This window comes from Salmo salar, chromosome ssa03 (genome assembly GCF_905237065.1).
Source record: "Salmo salar chromosome ssa03, Ssal_v3.1, whole genome shotgun sequence".
Lineage (NCBI taxonomy): Eukaryota > Metazoa > Chordata > Actinopteri > Salmoniformes > Salmonidae > Salmo > Salmo salar.
In genome coordinates this window covers 99,779,458-99,796,678 of record NC_059444.1, presented here as the reverse complement: position 1 = coordinate 99,796,678, position 17,221 = coordinate 99,779,458, and the positions used below count along the sequence as shown (strand labels likewise).

Sequence of the window (17,221 nt, the reverse complement as noted above, 5' to 3'; positions counted from 1 at the left end):
GACCCCCCCCCAGCAGTAATCCTGGGTGTGTGTAGGTACATATTACTGCTCTAACAGTCTGACCCCCCCCAGCAGTAATCCTGGGTGTGTGTAGGTACATATTACTGCTCTAACAGTCTGACCCCCCCCCCCAGCAGTAATCCTGGGTGTGTGTAGGTACATATTACTGCTCTAACAGTCTGACCCCCCCCCAGCAGTAATCCTGGGTGTGTGTAGGTACATATTACTGCTCTAACAGTCTGACCCCCCCCCAGCAGTAATCCTGGGTGTGTGTAGGTACATATTACTGCTCTAACAGTCTGACCCCCCCCCAGCAGTAATCCTGGGTGTGTGTAGGTACATATTACTGCTCTAACAGTCTGACCCCCCCCCCCAGCAGTAATCCTGGGTGTGTGTAGGTACATATTACTGCTCTAACAGTCTGACCCCCCCCTCCAGCAGTAATCCTGGGTGTGTGTAGGTACATATTACTGCTCTAACAGTCTGACCCCCTCCAGCAGTAATCCTGGGTGTGTGTAGGTACATATTACTGCTCTAACAGTCTGACCCCCCCCCCCAGCAGTAATCCTGGGTGTGTGTAGGTACATATTACTGCTCTAACAGTCTGACCCCCCCCCTCCAGCAGTAATCCTGGGTGTGTGTAGGTACATATTACTGCTCTAACAGTCTGACCCCCCCTCCAGCAGTAATCCTGGGTGTGTGTAGGTACATATTACTGCTCTAACAGTCTGACCCCCCCCCCAGCAGTAATCCTGGGTGTGTGTAGGTACATATTACTGCTCTAACAGTCTGACCCCCCCCCAGCAGTAATCCTGGGTGTGTGTAGGTACATATTACTGCTCTAACAGTCTGACCCCCCCCCCAGCAGTAATCCTGGGTGTGTGTAGGTACATATTACTGCTCTAACAGTCTGACCCCCCCTCCAGCAGTAATCCTGGGTGTGTGTAGGTACATATTACTGCTCTAACAGTCTGACCCCCCCCCCCCAGCAGTAATCCTGGGTGTGTGTAGGTACATATTACTGCTCTAACAGTCTGACCCCCCCCCAGCAGTAATCCTGGGTGTGTGTAGGTACATATTACTGCTCTAACAGTCTGACCCCCCCCCCAGCAGTAATCCTGGGTGTGTGTAGGTACATATTACTGCTCTAACAGTCTGACCCCCCCCCCCAGCAGTAATCCTGGGTGTGTGTAGGTACATATTACTGCTCTAACAGTCTGACCCCCCCTCCAGCAGTAATCCTGGGTGTGTGTAGGTACATATTACTGCTCTAACAGTCTGACCCCCCCCCCAGCAGTAATCCTGGGTGTGTGTAGGTACATATTACTGCTCTAACAGTCTGACCCCCCCCCAGCAGTAATCCTGGGTGTGTGTAGGTACATATTACTGCTCTAACAGTCTGACCCCCCCTCCAGCAGTAATCCTGGGTGTGTGTAGGTACATATTACTGCTCTAACAGTCTGACCCCCCCCAGCAGTAATCCTGGGTGTGTGTAGGTACATATTACTGCTCTAACAGTCTGACCCCCCCCTCCAGCAGTAATCCTGGGTGTGTGTAGGTACATATTACTGCTCTAACAGTCTGACCCCCCCCCCAGCAGTAATCCTGGGTGTGTGTAGGTACATATTACTGCTCTAACAGTCTGACCCCCCCCCCCCAGCAGTAATCCTGGGTGTGTGTAGGTACATATTACTGCTCTAACAGTCTGACCCCCCCCCAGCAGTAATCCTGGGTGTGTGTAGGTACATATTACTGCTCTAACAGTCTGACCCCCCCCAGCAGTAATCCTGGGTGTGTGTAGGTACATATTACTGCTCTAACAGTCTGACCCCCCTCCAGCAGTAATCCTGGGTGTGTGTAGGTACATATTACTGCTCTAACAGTCTGACCCCCCCCCAGCAGTAATCCTGGGTGTGTGTAGGTACATATTACTGCTCTAACAGTCTGACCCCCCCCCAGCAGTAATCCTGGGTGTGTGTAGGTACATATTACTGCTCTAACAGTCTGACCCCCCCTCCAGCAGTAATCCTGGGTGTGTGTAGGTACATATTACTGCTCTAACAGTCTGACCCCCCCCCAGCAGTAATCCTGGGTGTGTGTAGGTACATATTACTGCTCTAACAGTCTGACCCCCCCCCTCCAGCAGTAATCCTGGGTGTGTGTAGGTACATATTACTGCTCTAACAGTCTGACCCCCCCCCCCTCCAGCAGTAATCCTGGGTGTGTGTAGGTACATATTACTGCTCTAACAGTCTGACCCCCCCCCTCCAGCAGTAATCCTGGGTGTGTGTAGGTACATATTACTGCTCTAACAGTCTGACCCCCCCCCTCCAGCAGTAATCCTGGGTGTGTGTAGGTACATATTACTGCTCTAACAGTCTGACCCCCCCTCCAGCAGTAATCCTGGGTGTGTGTAGGTACATATTACTGCTCTAACAGTCTGACCCCCCCTCCAGCAGTAATCCTGGGTGTGTGTAGGTACATATTACTGCTCTAACAGTCTGACCCCCCCCTCCAGCAGTAATCCTGGGTGTGTGTAGGTACATATTACTGCTCTAACAGTCTGACCCCCCCCCTCCAGCAGTAATCCTGGGTGTGTGTAGGTACATATTACTGCTCTAACAGTCTGACCCCCCCCTCCAGCAGTAATCCTGGGTGTGTGTAGGTACATATTACTGCTCTAACAGTCTGACCCCCCCCCTCCAGCAGTAATCCTGGGTGTGTGTAGGTACATATTACTGCTCTAACAGTCTGACCCCCCTCCAGCAGTAATCCTGGGTGTGTGTAGGTACATATTACTGCTCTAACAGTCTGACCCCCCCTCCAGCAGTAATCCTGGGTGTGTGTAGGTACATATTACTGCTCTAACAGTCTGACCCCCCCCTCCAGCAGTAATCCTGGGTGTGTGTAGGTACATATTACTGCTCTAACAGTCTGACCCCCCCTCCAGCAGTAATCCTGGGTGTGTGTAGGTACATATTACTGCTCTAACAGTCTGACCCCCCCCCTCCAGCAGTAATCCTGGGTGTGTGTAGGTACATATTACTGCTCTAACAGTCTGACCCCCCCTCCAGCAGTAATCCTGGGTGTGTGTAGGTACATATTACTGCTCTAACAGTCTGACCCCCCCCTCCAGCAGTAATCCTGGGTGTGTGTAGGTACATATTACTGCTCTAACAGTCTGACCCCCCCTCCAGCAGTAATCCTGGGTGTGTGTAGGTACATATTACTGCTCTAACAGTCTGACCCCCCCCTCCAGCAGTAATCCTGGGTGTGTGTAGGTACATATTACTGCTCTAACAGTCTGACCCCCCCTCCAGCAGTAATCCTGGGTGTGTGTAGGTACATATTACTGCTCTAACAGTCTGACCCCCCCTCCAGCAGTAATCCTGGGTGTGTGTAGGTACATATTACTGCTCTAACAGTCTGACCCCCCCCTCCAGCAGTAATCCTGGGTGTGTGTAGGTACATATTACTGCTCTAACAGTCTGACCCCCCCTCCAGCAGTAATCCTGGGTGTGTGTAGGTACATATTACTGCTCTAACAGTCTGACCCCCCCTCCAGCAGTAATCCTGGGTGTGTGTAGGTACATATTACTGCTCTAACAGTCTGACCCCCCCTCCAGCAGTAATCCTGGGTGTGTGTAGGTACATATTACTGCTCTAACAGTCTGACCCCCCCTCCAGCAGTAATCCTGGGTGTGTGTAGGTACATATTACTGCTCTAACAGTCTGACCCCCCCCTCCAGCAGTAATCCTGGGTGTGTGTAGGTACATATTACTGCTCTAACAGTCTGACCCCCCCCTCCAGCAGTAATCCTGGGTGTGTGTAGGTACATATTACTGCTCTAACAGTCTGACCCCCCTCCAGCAGTAATCCTGGGTGTGTGTAGGTACATATTACTGCTCTAACAGTCTGACCCCCCCCTCCAGCAGTAATCCTGGGTGTGTGTAGGTACATATTACTGCTCTAACAGTCTGACCCCCCCCTCCAGCAGTAATCCTGGGTGTGTGTAGGTACATATTACTGCTCTAACAGTCTGACCCCCCCTCCAGCAGTAATCCTGGGTGTGTGTAGGTACATATTACTGCTCTAACAGTCTGACCCCCCCTCCAGCAGTAATCCTGGGTGTGTGTAGGTACATATTACTGCTCTAACAGTCTGACCCCCCCCCTCCAGCAGTAATCCTGGGTGTGTGTAGGTACATATTACTGCTCTAACAGTCTGACCCCCCCTCCAGCAGTAATCCTGGGTGTGTGTAGGTACATATTACTGCTCTAACAGTCTGACCCCCCCCCTCCAGCAGTAATCCTGGGTGTGTGTAGGTACATATTACTGCTCTAACAGTCTGACCCCCCCTCCAGCAGTAATCCTGGGTGTGTGTAGGTACATATTACTGCTCTAACAGTCTGACCCCCCCCTCCAGCAGTAATCCTGGGTGTGTGTAGGTACATATTACTGCTCTAACAGTCTGACCCCCCCTCCAGCAGTAATCCTGGGTGTGTGTAGGTACATATTACTGCTCTAACAGTCTGACCCCCCCCCTCCAGCAGTAATCCTGGGTGTGTGTAGGTACATATTACTGCTCTAACAGTCTGACCCCCCTCCAGCAGTAATCCTGGGTGTGTGTAGGTACATATTACTGCTCTAACAGTCTGACCCCCCCTCCAGCAGTAATCCTGGGTGTGTGTAGGTACATATTACTGCTCTAACAGTCTGACCCCCCCTCCAGCAGTAATCCTGGGTGTGTGTAGGTACATATTACTGCTCTAACAGTCTGACCCCCCCCCTCCAGCAGTAATCCTGGGTGTGTGTAGGTACATATTACTGCTCTAACAGTCTGACCCCCCCTCCAGCAGTAATCCTGGGTGTGTGTAGGTACATATTACTGCTCTAACAGTCTGACCCCCCCCTCCAGCAGTAATCCTGGGTGTGTGTAGGTACATATTACTGCTCTAACAGTCTGACCCCCCCTCCAGCAGTAATCCTGGGTGTGTGTAGGTACATATTACTGCTCTAACAGTCTGACCCCCCCCTCCAGCAGTAATCCTGGGTGTGTGTAGGTACATATTACTGCTCTAACAGTCTGACCCCCCCCCTCCAGCAGTAATCCTGGGTGTGTGTAGGTACATATTACTGCTCTAACAGTCTGACCCCCCCTCCAGCAGTAATCCTGGGTGTGTGTAGGTACATATTACTGCTCTAACAGTCTGACCCCCCCCCTCCAGCAGTAATCCTGGGTGTGTGTAGGTACATATTACTGCTCTAACAGTCTGACCCCCCCCTCCAGCAGTAATCCTGGGTGTGTGTAGGTACATATTACTGCTCTAACAGTCTGACCCCCCCTCCAGCAGTAATCCTGGGTGTGTGTAGGTACATATTACTGCTCTAACAGTCTGACCCCCCCTCCAGCAGTAATCCTGGGTGTGTGTAGGTACATATTACTGCTCTAACAGTCTGACCCCCCCCCTCCAGCAGTAATCCTGGGTGTGTGTAGGTACATATTACTGCTCTAACAGTCTGACCCCCCCCTCCAGCAGTAATCCTGGGTGTGTGTAGGTACATATTACTGCTCTAACAGTCTGACCCCCCCCTCCAGCAGTAATCCTGGGTGTGTGTAGGTACATATTACTGCTCTAACAGTCTGACCCCCCCTCCAGCAGTAATCCTGGGTGTGTGTAGGTACATATTACTGCTCTAACAGTCTGACCCCCCCCCCAGCAGTAATCCTGGGTGTGTGTAGGTACATATTACTGCTCTAACAGTCTGACCCCCCCCCCCAGCAGTAATCCTGGGTGTGTGTAGGTACATATTACTGCTCTAACAGTCTGACCCCCCCCCTCCAGCAGTAATCCTGGGTGTGTGTAGGTACATATTACTGCTCTAACAGTCTGACCCCCCCTCCAGCAGTAATCCTGGGTGTGTGTAGGTACATATTACTGCTCTAACAGTCTGACCCCCCCCCAGCAGTAATCCTGGGTGTGTGTAGGTACATATTACTGCTCTAACAGTCTGACCCCCCCCCAGCAGTAATCCTGGGTGTGTGTAGGTACATATTACTGCTCTAACAGTCTGACCCCCCCTCCAGCAGTAATCCTGGGTGTGTGTAGGTACATATTACTGCTCTAACAGTCTGACCCCCCCTCCAGCAGTAATCCTGGGTGTGTGTAGGTACATATTACTGCTCTAACAGTCTGACCCCCCCCCAGCAGTAATCCTGGGTGTGTGTAGGTACATATTACTGCTCTAACAGTCTGACCCCCCCCTCCAGCAGTAATCCTGGGTGTGTGTAGGTACATATTACTGCTCTAACAGTCTGACCCCCCCTCCAGCAGTAATCCTGGGTGTGTGTAGGTACATATTACTGCTCTAACAGTCTGACCCCACCATATAAACCTACATTTCATTTCCTGATATCAATGTTATTATTGTTCCTACTTCCTCTGGTAGAGTCTCTCTTCCTCTTTAACGCCATTTCAACAGAATTAAACAAATGTGTTTTGTCCATGTTTATCTCTGTGTGTGTAGAAGTGTGTGTGTGTGTGTGTGTGTGTTAGGAGTGTCGGTATGTGTGTGTGTGTGTGTGTGTGTGTGGTAGTGTTTCTCTCTGTGTGTGTGTGTGTGTTTCTCTCTGTGTGTGTGTGTGTGTGTGTGTGTGTGTGTGTGTGTGTGTGTGTGTCGTGTGTGTGTGTTTCTCTCTGTGTGTGTGTGTGTGTTTCTCTCTGTGTGTGTGTGTGTGTGTGTTTTTGTTTCTGTGTGTGTGTGTGTGTGTTTCTGTGTGTGTTTGTGTGTTTCTCTGTGTGTGTGTGTGTGTGTGTGTGTGTGTTATATGTGTGTGTTTGTTTCTCTCTGTGTGTGTGTGTCTGTGTAGGAGTGTGTGCGTGTTGTATACTCACTCTGTACTATCGTGTGGTAAGCAGCAGCAGCAGGGGAGTCTGGGACTTCAGTCAGGAATGACTTCCCTTCATCACAACTCTTACCTGACAGAGAAGAGGGGTGAGAGAGAGAGAGAGAGAGAGGGGGGGGTGAGAGAGAAGGGGGTGTGAGAGAGACAGAGAGAGAGAGGGGGGTGTGAGAGAGACAGAGAAGGGGATGTGAGAGAGAGATAAACAGTGGTCAAAAGGAGAGTCCAGTGTAGATCTATAGACCTGACTTACTGCATAGCTGTGGATCTATAGACCTGACTTACTGCATAGCTGTGGATCTATAGACCTGACTTACTGCATAGCTGTGGTGTTGATCTATAGACCTGACTTACTGCATAGCTGTGGATCTATAGACCTGACTTACTGCATAGCTGTGGATCTATAGACCTGACTTACTGCATAGCTGTGGTGTGGATCTATAGACCTGACTTACTGCATAGCTGTGGTGTGGATCTATAGACCTGACTTACTGCATAGCTGTGGATCTATAGACCTGACTTACTGCATAGCTGTGGTGTGGATCTATAGACCTGACTTACTGCATAGCTGTGGTGTGGATCTATAGACCTGACTTACTGCATAGCTGTGGTGTTGATCTATAGACCTGACTTACTGCATAGCTGTGGTGTTGATCTATAGACCTGACTTACTGCATAGCTGTGGTGTGGATCTATAGACCTGACTTACTGCATAGCTGTGGATCTATAGACCTGACTTACTGCATAGCTGTGGTGTGGATCTATAGACCTGACTTACTGCATAGCTGTGGTGTGGATCTATAGACCTGACTTACTGCATAGCTGTGGATCTATAGACCTGACTTACTGCATAGCTGTGGATCTATAGACCTGACTTACTGCATAGCTGTGGTGTGGATCTATAGACCTGACTTACTGCATAGCTGTGGTGTTGATCTATAGACCTGACTTACTGCATAGCTGTGGATCTATAGACCTGACTTACTGCATAGCTGTGGATCTATAGACCTGACTTACTGCATAGCTGTGGATCTATAGACCTGACTTACTGCATAGCTGTGGTGTGGATCTATAGACCTGACTTACTGCATAGCTGTGGTGTGGATCTATAGACCTGACTTACTGCATAGCTGTGGTGTGGATCTATAGACCTGACTTACTGCATAGCTGTGGTGTGGATCTATAGACCTGACTTACTGCATAGCTGTGGTGTGGATCTATAGACCTGACTTACTGCATAGCTGTGGTGTTGATCTATAGACCTGACTTACTGCATAGCTGTGGTGTGGATCTATAGACCTGACTTACTGCATAGCTGTGGTGTGGCTCTATAGACCTGACTTACTGCATAGCTGTGGTGTGGCTCTATAGACCTGACTTACTGCATAGCTGTGGTGTGGCTCTATAGACCTGACTTACTGCATAGCTGTGGATCTATAGACCTGACTTACTACATAGCTGTGGATCTATAGACCTGACTTACTGCATAGCTGTGGATCTATAGACCTGACTTACTCCATAGCTGTGGATCTATAGACCTGACTTACTGCATAGCTGTGGATCTATAGACCTGACTTACTGCATAGCTGTGGTGCTGATCTATAGACCTGACTTACTGCAGAGCTGTGGATCTATAGACCTGACTTACTGCATAGCTGTAGATCTATAGACCTGACTTACTGCATATCTGTGGATCTATAGACCTGACTTACTGCATAGCTGTGGTGTGGATCTATAGACCTGACTTACTGCATAGCTGTGGATCTATAGACCTGACTTACTGCATAGCTGTGGATCTATAGACCTGACTTACTGCATAGCTGTGGTGTGGATCTATAGACCTGACTTACTGCATAGCTGTGGTGTTGATCTATAGACCTGACTTACTGCATAGCTGTGGATCTATAGACCTGACTTACTGCATAGCTGTGGTGTTGATCTATAGACCTGACTTACTGCATAGCTGTGGTGTGGATCTATAGACCTGACTTACTGCATAGCTGTGGTGTGGATCTATAGACCTGACTTACTGCATAGCTGTGGATCTATAGACCTGACTTACTGCATAGCTGTAGATCTATAGACCTGACTTACTGCATAGCTGTAGATCTATAGACCTGACTTACTGCATAGCTGTAGACCTGACTTACTGCATAGCTGTAGATCTATAGACCTGACTTACTGCATAGCTGTAGATCTATAGACCTGACTTACTGCATAGCTGTGGATCTATAGACCTGACTTACTGCATAGCTGTGGATCTATAGACCTGACTTACTGCATAGCTGTAGATCTATAGACCTGACTTACTGCATAGCTGTGGATCTATAGACCTGACTTACTGCATAGCTGTGGTGTTGATCTATAGACCTGACTTACTGCATAGCTGTGGTGTGGATCTATAGACCTGACTTACTGCATAGCTGTGGATCTATAGACCTGACTTACTGCATAGCTGTGGATCTATAGACCTGACTTACTGCATAGCTGTGGATCTATAGACCTGACTTACTGCATAGCTGTGGTGTGGATCTATAGACCTGACTTACTGCATAGCTGTGGTGTGGATCTATAGACCTGACTTACTGCATAGCTGTGGATCTATAGACCTGACTTACTGCATAGCTGTGGTGTGGATCTATAGACCTGACTTACTGCATAGCTGTGGTGTTGATCTATAGACCTGACTTACTGCATAGCTGTGGTGTTGATCTATAGACCTGACTTACTGCATAGCTGTGGTGTTGATCTATAGACCTGACTTACTGCATAGCTGTGGTGTTGATCTATAGACCTGACTTACTCTATAGCTGTGGTGTTGATCTATAGACCTGACTTACTGCATGGCTGTGGTGTTGATCTATAGACCTGACTTACTGCATAGCTGTGGTGTGGATCTATAGACCTGACTTACTGCATAGCTGTGGTGTGGATCTATAGACCTGACTTACTGCATAGCTGTGGATCTATAGACCTGACTTACTGCATAGCTGTGGATCTATAGACCTGACTTACTGCATAGCTGTGGTGTTGATCTATAGACCTGACTTACTGCATAGCTGTGGATCTATAGACCTGACTTACTGCATAGCTGTGGTGTTGATCTATGGACCTGACTTACTGCATAGCTGTGGTGTTGATCTATAGACCTGACTTACTGCATAGCTGTGGTGTTGATCTATAGACCTGACTTACTGCATAGCTATGGTGTTGATCTATAGACCTGACTTACTGCATAGCTGTGGTGTTGATCTATAGACCTGACTTACTGCATAGCTGTGGTGTTGATCTATAGACCTGACTTACTGCATAGCTGTGGTGTGGATCTATAGACCTGACTTACTGCATAGCTGTGGTGTGGATCTATAGACCTGACTTACTGCATAGCTGTGGTGTGGATCTATAGACCTGACTTACTGCATAGCTGTGGTGTGGATCTATAGACCTGACTTACTGCATAGCTGTGGATCTATAGACCTGACTTACTGCATAGCTGTGGATCTATAGACCTGACTTACTGCATAGCTGTGGTGTGGATCTATAGACCTGACTTACTGCATAGCTGTGGTGTTGATCTATAGACCTGACTTACTGCATAGCTGTGGATCTATAGACCTGACTTACTGCATAGCTGTGGATCTATAGACCTGACTTACTGCATAGCTGTGGATCTATAGACCTGACTTACTGCATAGCTGTGGTGTGGATCTATAGACCTGACTTACTGCATAGCTGTGGTGTGGATCTATAGACCTGACTTACTGCATAGCTGTGGTGTGGATCTATAGACCTGACTTACTGCATAGCTGTGGTGTGGATCTAAAGACCTGACTTACTGCATAGCTGTGGTGTGGATCTATAGACCTGACTTACTGCATAGCTGTGGTGTTGATCTATAGACCTGACTTACTGCATAGCTGTGGTGTGGATCTATAGACCTGACTTACTGCATAGCTGTGGTGTGGATCTATAGACCTGACTTACTGCATAGCTGTGGTGTGGCTCTATAGACCTGACTTACTGCATAGCTGTGGTGTGGCTCTATAGACCTGACTTACTGCATAGCTGTGGATCTATAGACCTGACTTACTACATAGCTGTGGATCTATAGACCTGACTTACTGCATAGCTGTGGATCTATAGACCTGACTTACTCCATAGCTGTGGATCTATAGACCTGACTTACTGCATAGCTGTGGATCTATAGACCTGACTTACTGCATAGCTGTGGTGCTGATCTATAGACCTGACTTACTGCAGAGCTGTGGATCTATAGACCTGACTTACTGCATAGCTGTAGATCTATAGACCTGACTTACTGCATATCTGTGGATCTATAGACCTGACTTACTGCATAGCTGTGGATCTATAGACCTGACTTACTGCATAGCTGTGGATCTATAGACCTGACTTACTGCATAGCTGTGGATCTATAGACCTGACTTACTGCATAGCTGTGGTGTGGATCTATAGACCTGACTTACTGCATAGCTGTGGTGTTGATCTATAGACCTGACTTACTGCATAGCTGTGGATCTATAGACCTGACTTACTGCATAGCTGTGGTGTTGATCTATAGACCTGACTTACTGCATAGCTGTGGTGTGGATCTATAGACCTGACTTACTGCATAGCTGTGGTGTGGATCTATAGACCTGACTTACTGCATAGCTGTGGATCTATAGACCTGACTTACTGCATAGCTGTAGATCTATAGACCTGACTTACTGCATAGCTGTAGATCTATAGACCTGACTTACTGCATAGCTGTAGACCTGACTTACTGCATAGCTGTAGATCTATAGACCTGACTTACTGCATAGCTGTAGATCTATAGACCTGACTTACTGCATAGCTGTGGATCTATAGACCTGACTTACTGCATAGCTGTGGATCTATAGACCTGACTTACTGCATAGCTGTAGATCTATAGACCTGACTTACTGCATAGCTGTGGATCTATAGACCTGACTTACTGCATAGCTGTGGTGTTGATCTATAGACCTGACTTACTGCATAGCTGTGGTGTGGATCTATAGACCTGACTTACTGCATAGCTGTGGATCTATAGACCTGACTTACTGCATAGCTGTGGTGTGGATCTATAGACCTGACTTACTGCATAGCTGTGGTGTGGATCTATAGACCTGACTTACTGCATAGCTGTGGATCTATAGACCTGACTTACTGCATAGCTGTGGTGTGGATCTATAGACCTGACTTACTGCATAGCTGTGGTGTTGATCTATAGACCTGACTTACTGCATAGCTGTGGTGTTGATCTATAGACCTGACTTACTGCATAGCTGTGGTGTTGATCTATAGACCTGACTTACTGCATAGCTGTGGTGTTGATCTATAGACCTGACTTACTCTATAGCTGTGGTGTTGATCTATAGACCTGACTTACTGCATGGCTGTGGTGTTGATCTATAGACCTGACTTACTGCATAGCTGTGGTGTGGATCTATAGACCTGACTTACTGCATAGCTGTGGTGTGGATCTATAGACCTGACTTACTGCATAGCTGTGGATCTATAGACCTGACTTACTGCATAGCTGTGGATCTATAGACCTGACTTACTGCATAGCTGTGGTGTTGATCTATAGACCTGACTTACTGCATAGCTGTGGATCTATAGACCTGACTTACTGCATAGCTGTGGATCTATAGACCTGACTTACTGCATAGCTGTGGATCTATAGACCTGACTTACTGCATAGCTGTGGTGTGGATCTATAGACCTGACTTACTGCATAGCTGTGGTGTGGATCTATAGACCTGACTTACTGCATAGCTGTGGATCTATAGACCTGACTTACTGCATAGCTGTGGTGTGGATCTATAGACCTGACTTACTGCATAGCTGTGGTGTTGATCTATAGACCTGACTTACTGCATAGCTGTGGTGTTGATCTATAGACCTGACTTACTGCATAGCTGTGGTGTTGATCTATAGACCTGACTTACTGCATAGCTGTGGTGTTGATCTATAGACCTGACTTACTCTATAGCTGTGGTGTTGATCTATAGACCTGACTTACTGCATGGCTGTGGTGTTGATCTATAGACCTGACTTACTGCATAGCTGTGGTGTGGATCTATAGACCTGACTTACTGCATAGCTGTGGTGTGGATCTATAGACCTGACTTACTGCATAGCTGTGGATCTATAGACCTGACTTACTGCATAGCTGTGGATCTATAGACCTGACTTACTGCATAGCTGTGGTGTTGATCTATAGACCTGACTTACTGCATAGCTGTGGATCTATAGACCTGACTTACTGCATAGCTGTGGTGTTGATCTATGGACCTGACTTACTGCATAGCTGTGGTGTTGATCTATAGACCTGACTTACTGCATAGCTGTGGTGTTGATCTATAGACCTGACTTACTGCATAGCTATGGTGTTGATCTATAGACCTGACTTACTGCATAGCTGTGGTGTTGATCTATAGACCTGACTTACTGCATAGCTGTGGTGTTGATCTATAGACCTGACTTACTGCATAGCTGTGGTGTTGATCTATAGACCTGACTTACTGCATAGCTGTGGTGTGGATCTATAGACCTGACTTACTGCATAGCTGTGGATCTATAGACCTGACTTACTGCATAGCTGTAGATCTATAGACCTGACTTACTGCATAGCTGTAGATCTATAGACCTGACTTACTGCATAGCTGTAGACCTGACTTACTGCATAGCTGTAGATCTATAGACCTGACTTACTGCATAGCTGTAGATCTATAGACCTGACTTACTGCATAGCTGTGGATCTATAGACCTGACTTACTGCATAGCTGTGGATCTATAGACCTGACTTACTGCATAGCTGTAGATCTATAGACCTGACTTACTGCATAGCTGTGGATCTATAGACCTGACTTACTGCATAGCTGTGGTGTTGATCTATAGACCTGACTTACTGCATAGCTGTGGTGTGGATCTATAGACCTGACTTACTGCATAGCTGTGGATCTATAGACCTGACTTACTGCATAGCTGTGGATCTATAGACCTGACTTACTGCATAGCTGTGGATCTATAGACCTGACTTACTGCATAGCTGTGGTGTGGATCTATAGACCTGACTTACTGCATAGCTGTGGTGTGGATCTATAGACCTGACTTACTGCATAGCTGTGGATCTATAGACCTGACTTACTGCATAGCTGTGGTGTGGATCTATAGACCTGACTTACTGCATAGCTGTGGTGTTGATCTATAGACCTGACTTACTGCATAGCTGTGGTGTTGATCTATAGACCTGACTTACTGCATAGCTGTGGTGTTGATCTATAGACCTGACTTACTGCATAGCTGTGGTGTTGATCTATAGACCTGACTTACTCTATAGCTGTGGTGTTGATCTATAGACCTGACTTACTGCATGGCTGTGGTGTTGATCTATAGACCTGACTTACTGCATAGCTGTGGTGTGGATCTATAGACCTGACTTACTGCATAGCTGTGGATCTATAGACCTGACTTACTGCATAGCTGTGGATCTATAGACCTGACTTACTGCATAGCTGTGGTGTTGATCTATAGACCTGACTTACTGCATAGCTGTGGTGTGGATCTATAGACCTGACTTACTGCATAGCTGTGGTGTGGATCTATAGACCTGACTTACTGCATAGCTGTGGATCTATAGACCTGACTTACTGCATAGCTGTGGATCTATAGACCTGACTTACTGCATAGCTGTGGTGTTGATCTATAGACCTGACTTACTGCATAGCTGTGGATCTATAGACCTGACTTACTGCATAGCTGTGGTGTTGATCTATGGACCTGACTTACTGCATAGCTGTGGTGTTGATCTATAGACCTGACTTACTGCATAGCTGTGGTGTTGATCTATAGACCTGACTTACTGCATAGCTATGGTGTTGATCTATAGACCTGACTTACTGCATAGCTGTGGTGTTGATCTATAGACCTGACTTACTGCATAGCTGTGGTGTTGATCTATAGACCTGACTTACTGCATAGCTGTGGTGTTGATCTATAGACCTGACTTACTGCATGGCTGTGGTGTTGATCTATAGACCTGACTTACTGCATAGCTGTGGTGTGGATCTATAGACCTGACTTACTGCATAGCTGTGGTGTTGATCTATAGACCTGACTTACTGCATAGCTGTGGATCTATAGACCTGACTTACTGCATAGCTGTGGTGTGGATCTATAGACCTGACTTACTGCATAGCTGTGGATCTATAGACCTGACTTACTGAAAAGCTGTGGATCTATAGACCTGACTTACTGCATAGCTGTGGTGTTGATCTATAGACCTGACTTACTGCATAGCTGTGGTGTTGATCTATAGACCTGACTTACTGCATAGCTGTGGTGTGGATCTATAGACCTGACTTACTGCATAGCTGTGGTGTTGATCTATAGACCTGACTTACTGCATAGCTGTGGTGTGGATCTATAGACCTGACTTACTGCATAGCTGTGGTGTGGATCTATAGACCTGACTTACTGCATAGCTGTGGTGTGGATCTATAGACCTGACTTACTGCATAGCTGTGGTGTGGATCTATAGACCTGACTTACTGCATAGCTGTGGATCTATAGACCTGACTTACTGCATAGCTGTGGATCTATAGACCTGACTTACTGCATAGCTGTGGATCTATAGACCTGACTTACTGCATAGCTGTGGATCTATAGACCTGACTTACTGCATAGCTGTGGATCTATAGACCTGACTTACTCCATAGCTGTGGATCTATAGACCTGACTTACTGCATAGCTGTGGATCTATAGACCTGACTTACTGCATAGCTGTGGTGTGGATCTATAGACCTGACTTACTGCATAGCTGTGGTGTGGATCTATAGACCTGACTTACTGCATAGCTGTGGATCTATAGACCTGACTTACTGCATAGCTGTGGTGTTGATCTATAGACCTGACTTACTGCATAGCTGTGGTGTGGATCTATAGACCTGACTTACTGCATAGCTGTGGATCTATAGACCTGACTTACTGCATAGCTGTAGATCTATAGACCTGACTTACTGCATAGCTGTGGATCTATAGACCTGACTTACTGCATAGCTGTGGATCTATAGACCTGACTTACTGCATAGCTGTGGTGTTGATCTATAGACCTGACTTACTGCATAACTGTGGTGTGGATCTATAGACCTGACTTACTACATAGCTGTGGATCTATAGACCTGACTTACTGCATAGCTGTGGATCTATAGACCTGACTTACTGCATAGCTGTAGATCTATAGACCTGACTTACTGCATAGCTGTAGATCTATAGACCTGACTTACTGCATAGCTGTAGATCTATAGACCTGACTTACTGCATAGCTGTGGATCTATAGACCTGACTTACAGCATAGCTGTGGATCTATAGACCTGACTTACTGCATAGCTGTGGATCTATAGACCTGACTTACTGCATAGCTGTGGATCTATAGACCTGACTTACTGCATAGCTGTGGTGTGGATCTATAGACCTGACTTACTGCATAGCTGTGGTGTGGATCTATAGACCTGACTTACTGCATAGCTGTGGTGTGGATCTATAGACCTGACTTACTGCATAGCTGTGGTGTTGATCTATAGACCTGACTTACTGCATAGCTGTGGTGTGGATCTATAGACCTGACTTACTGCATAGCTGTGGTGTGGATCTATAGACCTGACTTACTGCATAGCTGTGGTGTGGATCTATAGACCTGACTTACTGCATAGCTGTGGTGTGGATCTATAGACCTGACTTACTGCATAGCTGTGGATCTATAGACCTGACTTACTGCATAGCTGTGGATCTATAGACCTGACTTACTGCATAGCTGTGGATCTATAGACCTGACTTACTGCATAGCTGTGGTGTTGATCTATAGACCTGACTTACTGCATAGCTGTGGATCTATAGACCTGACTTACTGCATAGCTGTGGTGTTGATCTATAGACCTGACTTACTGCATAGCTGTGGTGTGGATCTATAGACCTGACTTACTGCATAGCTGTGGTGTGGATCTATAGGCCTGACTTACTGCATAGCTGTGGATCTATAGACCTGACTTACTGCATAGCTGTAGATTTATAGACCTGACTTACTGCATAGCTGTGGATCTATAGACCTGACTTACTGCATAGCTGTGGATCTATAGACCTGACTTACTGCATAGCTGTGGTGTGGATCTATAGACCTGACTTACTGCATAGCTGTGGATCTATAGACCTGACTTACTGCATAGCTGTAGATCTATAGACCTGACTTACTGCATAGCTGTAGATCTATAGACCTGACTTACTGCATAGCTGTA

The 17,221-nt window shown here is 46.9% G+C and overlaps 1 protein-coding gene across 1 annotated transcript in view; it reads right to left on the bottom strand.

Moving 5' to 3' along the window:
• nubp1 (nucleotide binding protein 1 (MinD homolog, E. coli)) overlaps positions 1 to 17,221 on the bottom strand; it is a 50,210-nt gene that overhangs the window by 9,799 nt on the left and 23,190 nt on the right. The window contains exon 10 of the mRNA XM_045715958.1: positions 6,898 to 6,981. Within this exon, the coding sequence (XP_045571914.1) occupies positions 6,898 to 6,981 (84 nt within the window). The remainder of the gene's footprint in view (positions 1 to 6,897; positions 6,982 to 17,221) is intronic.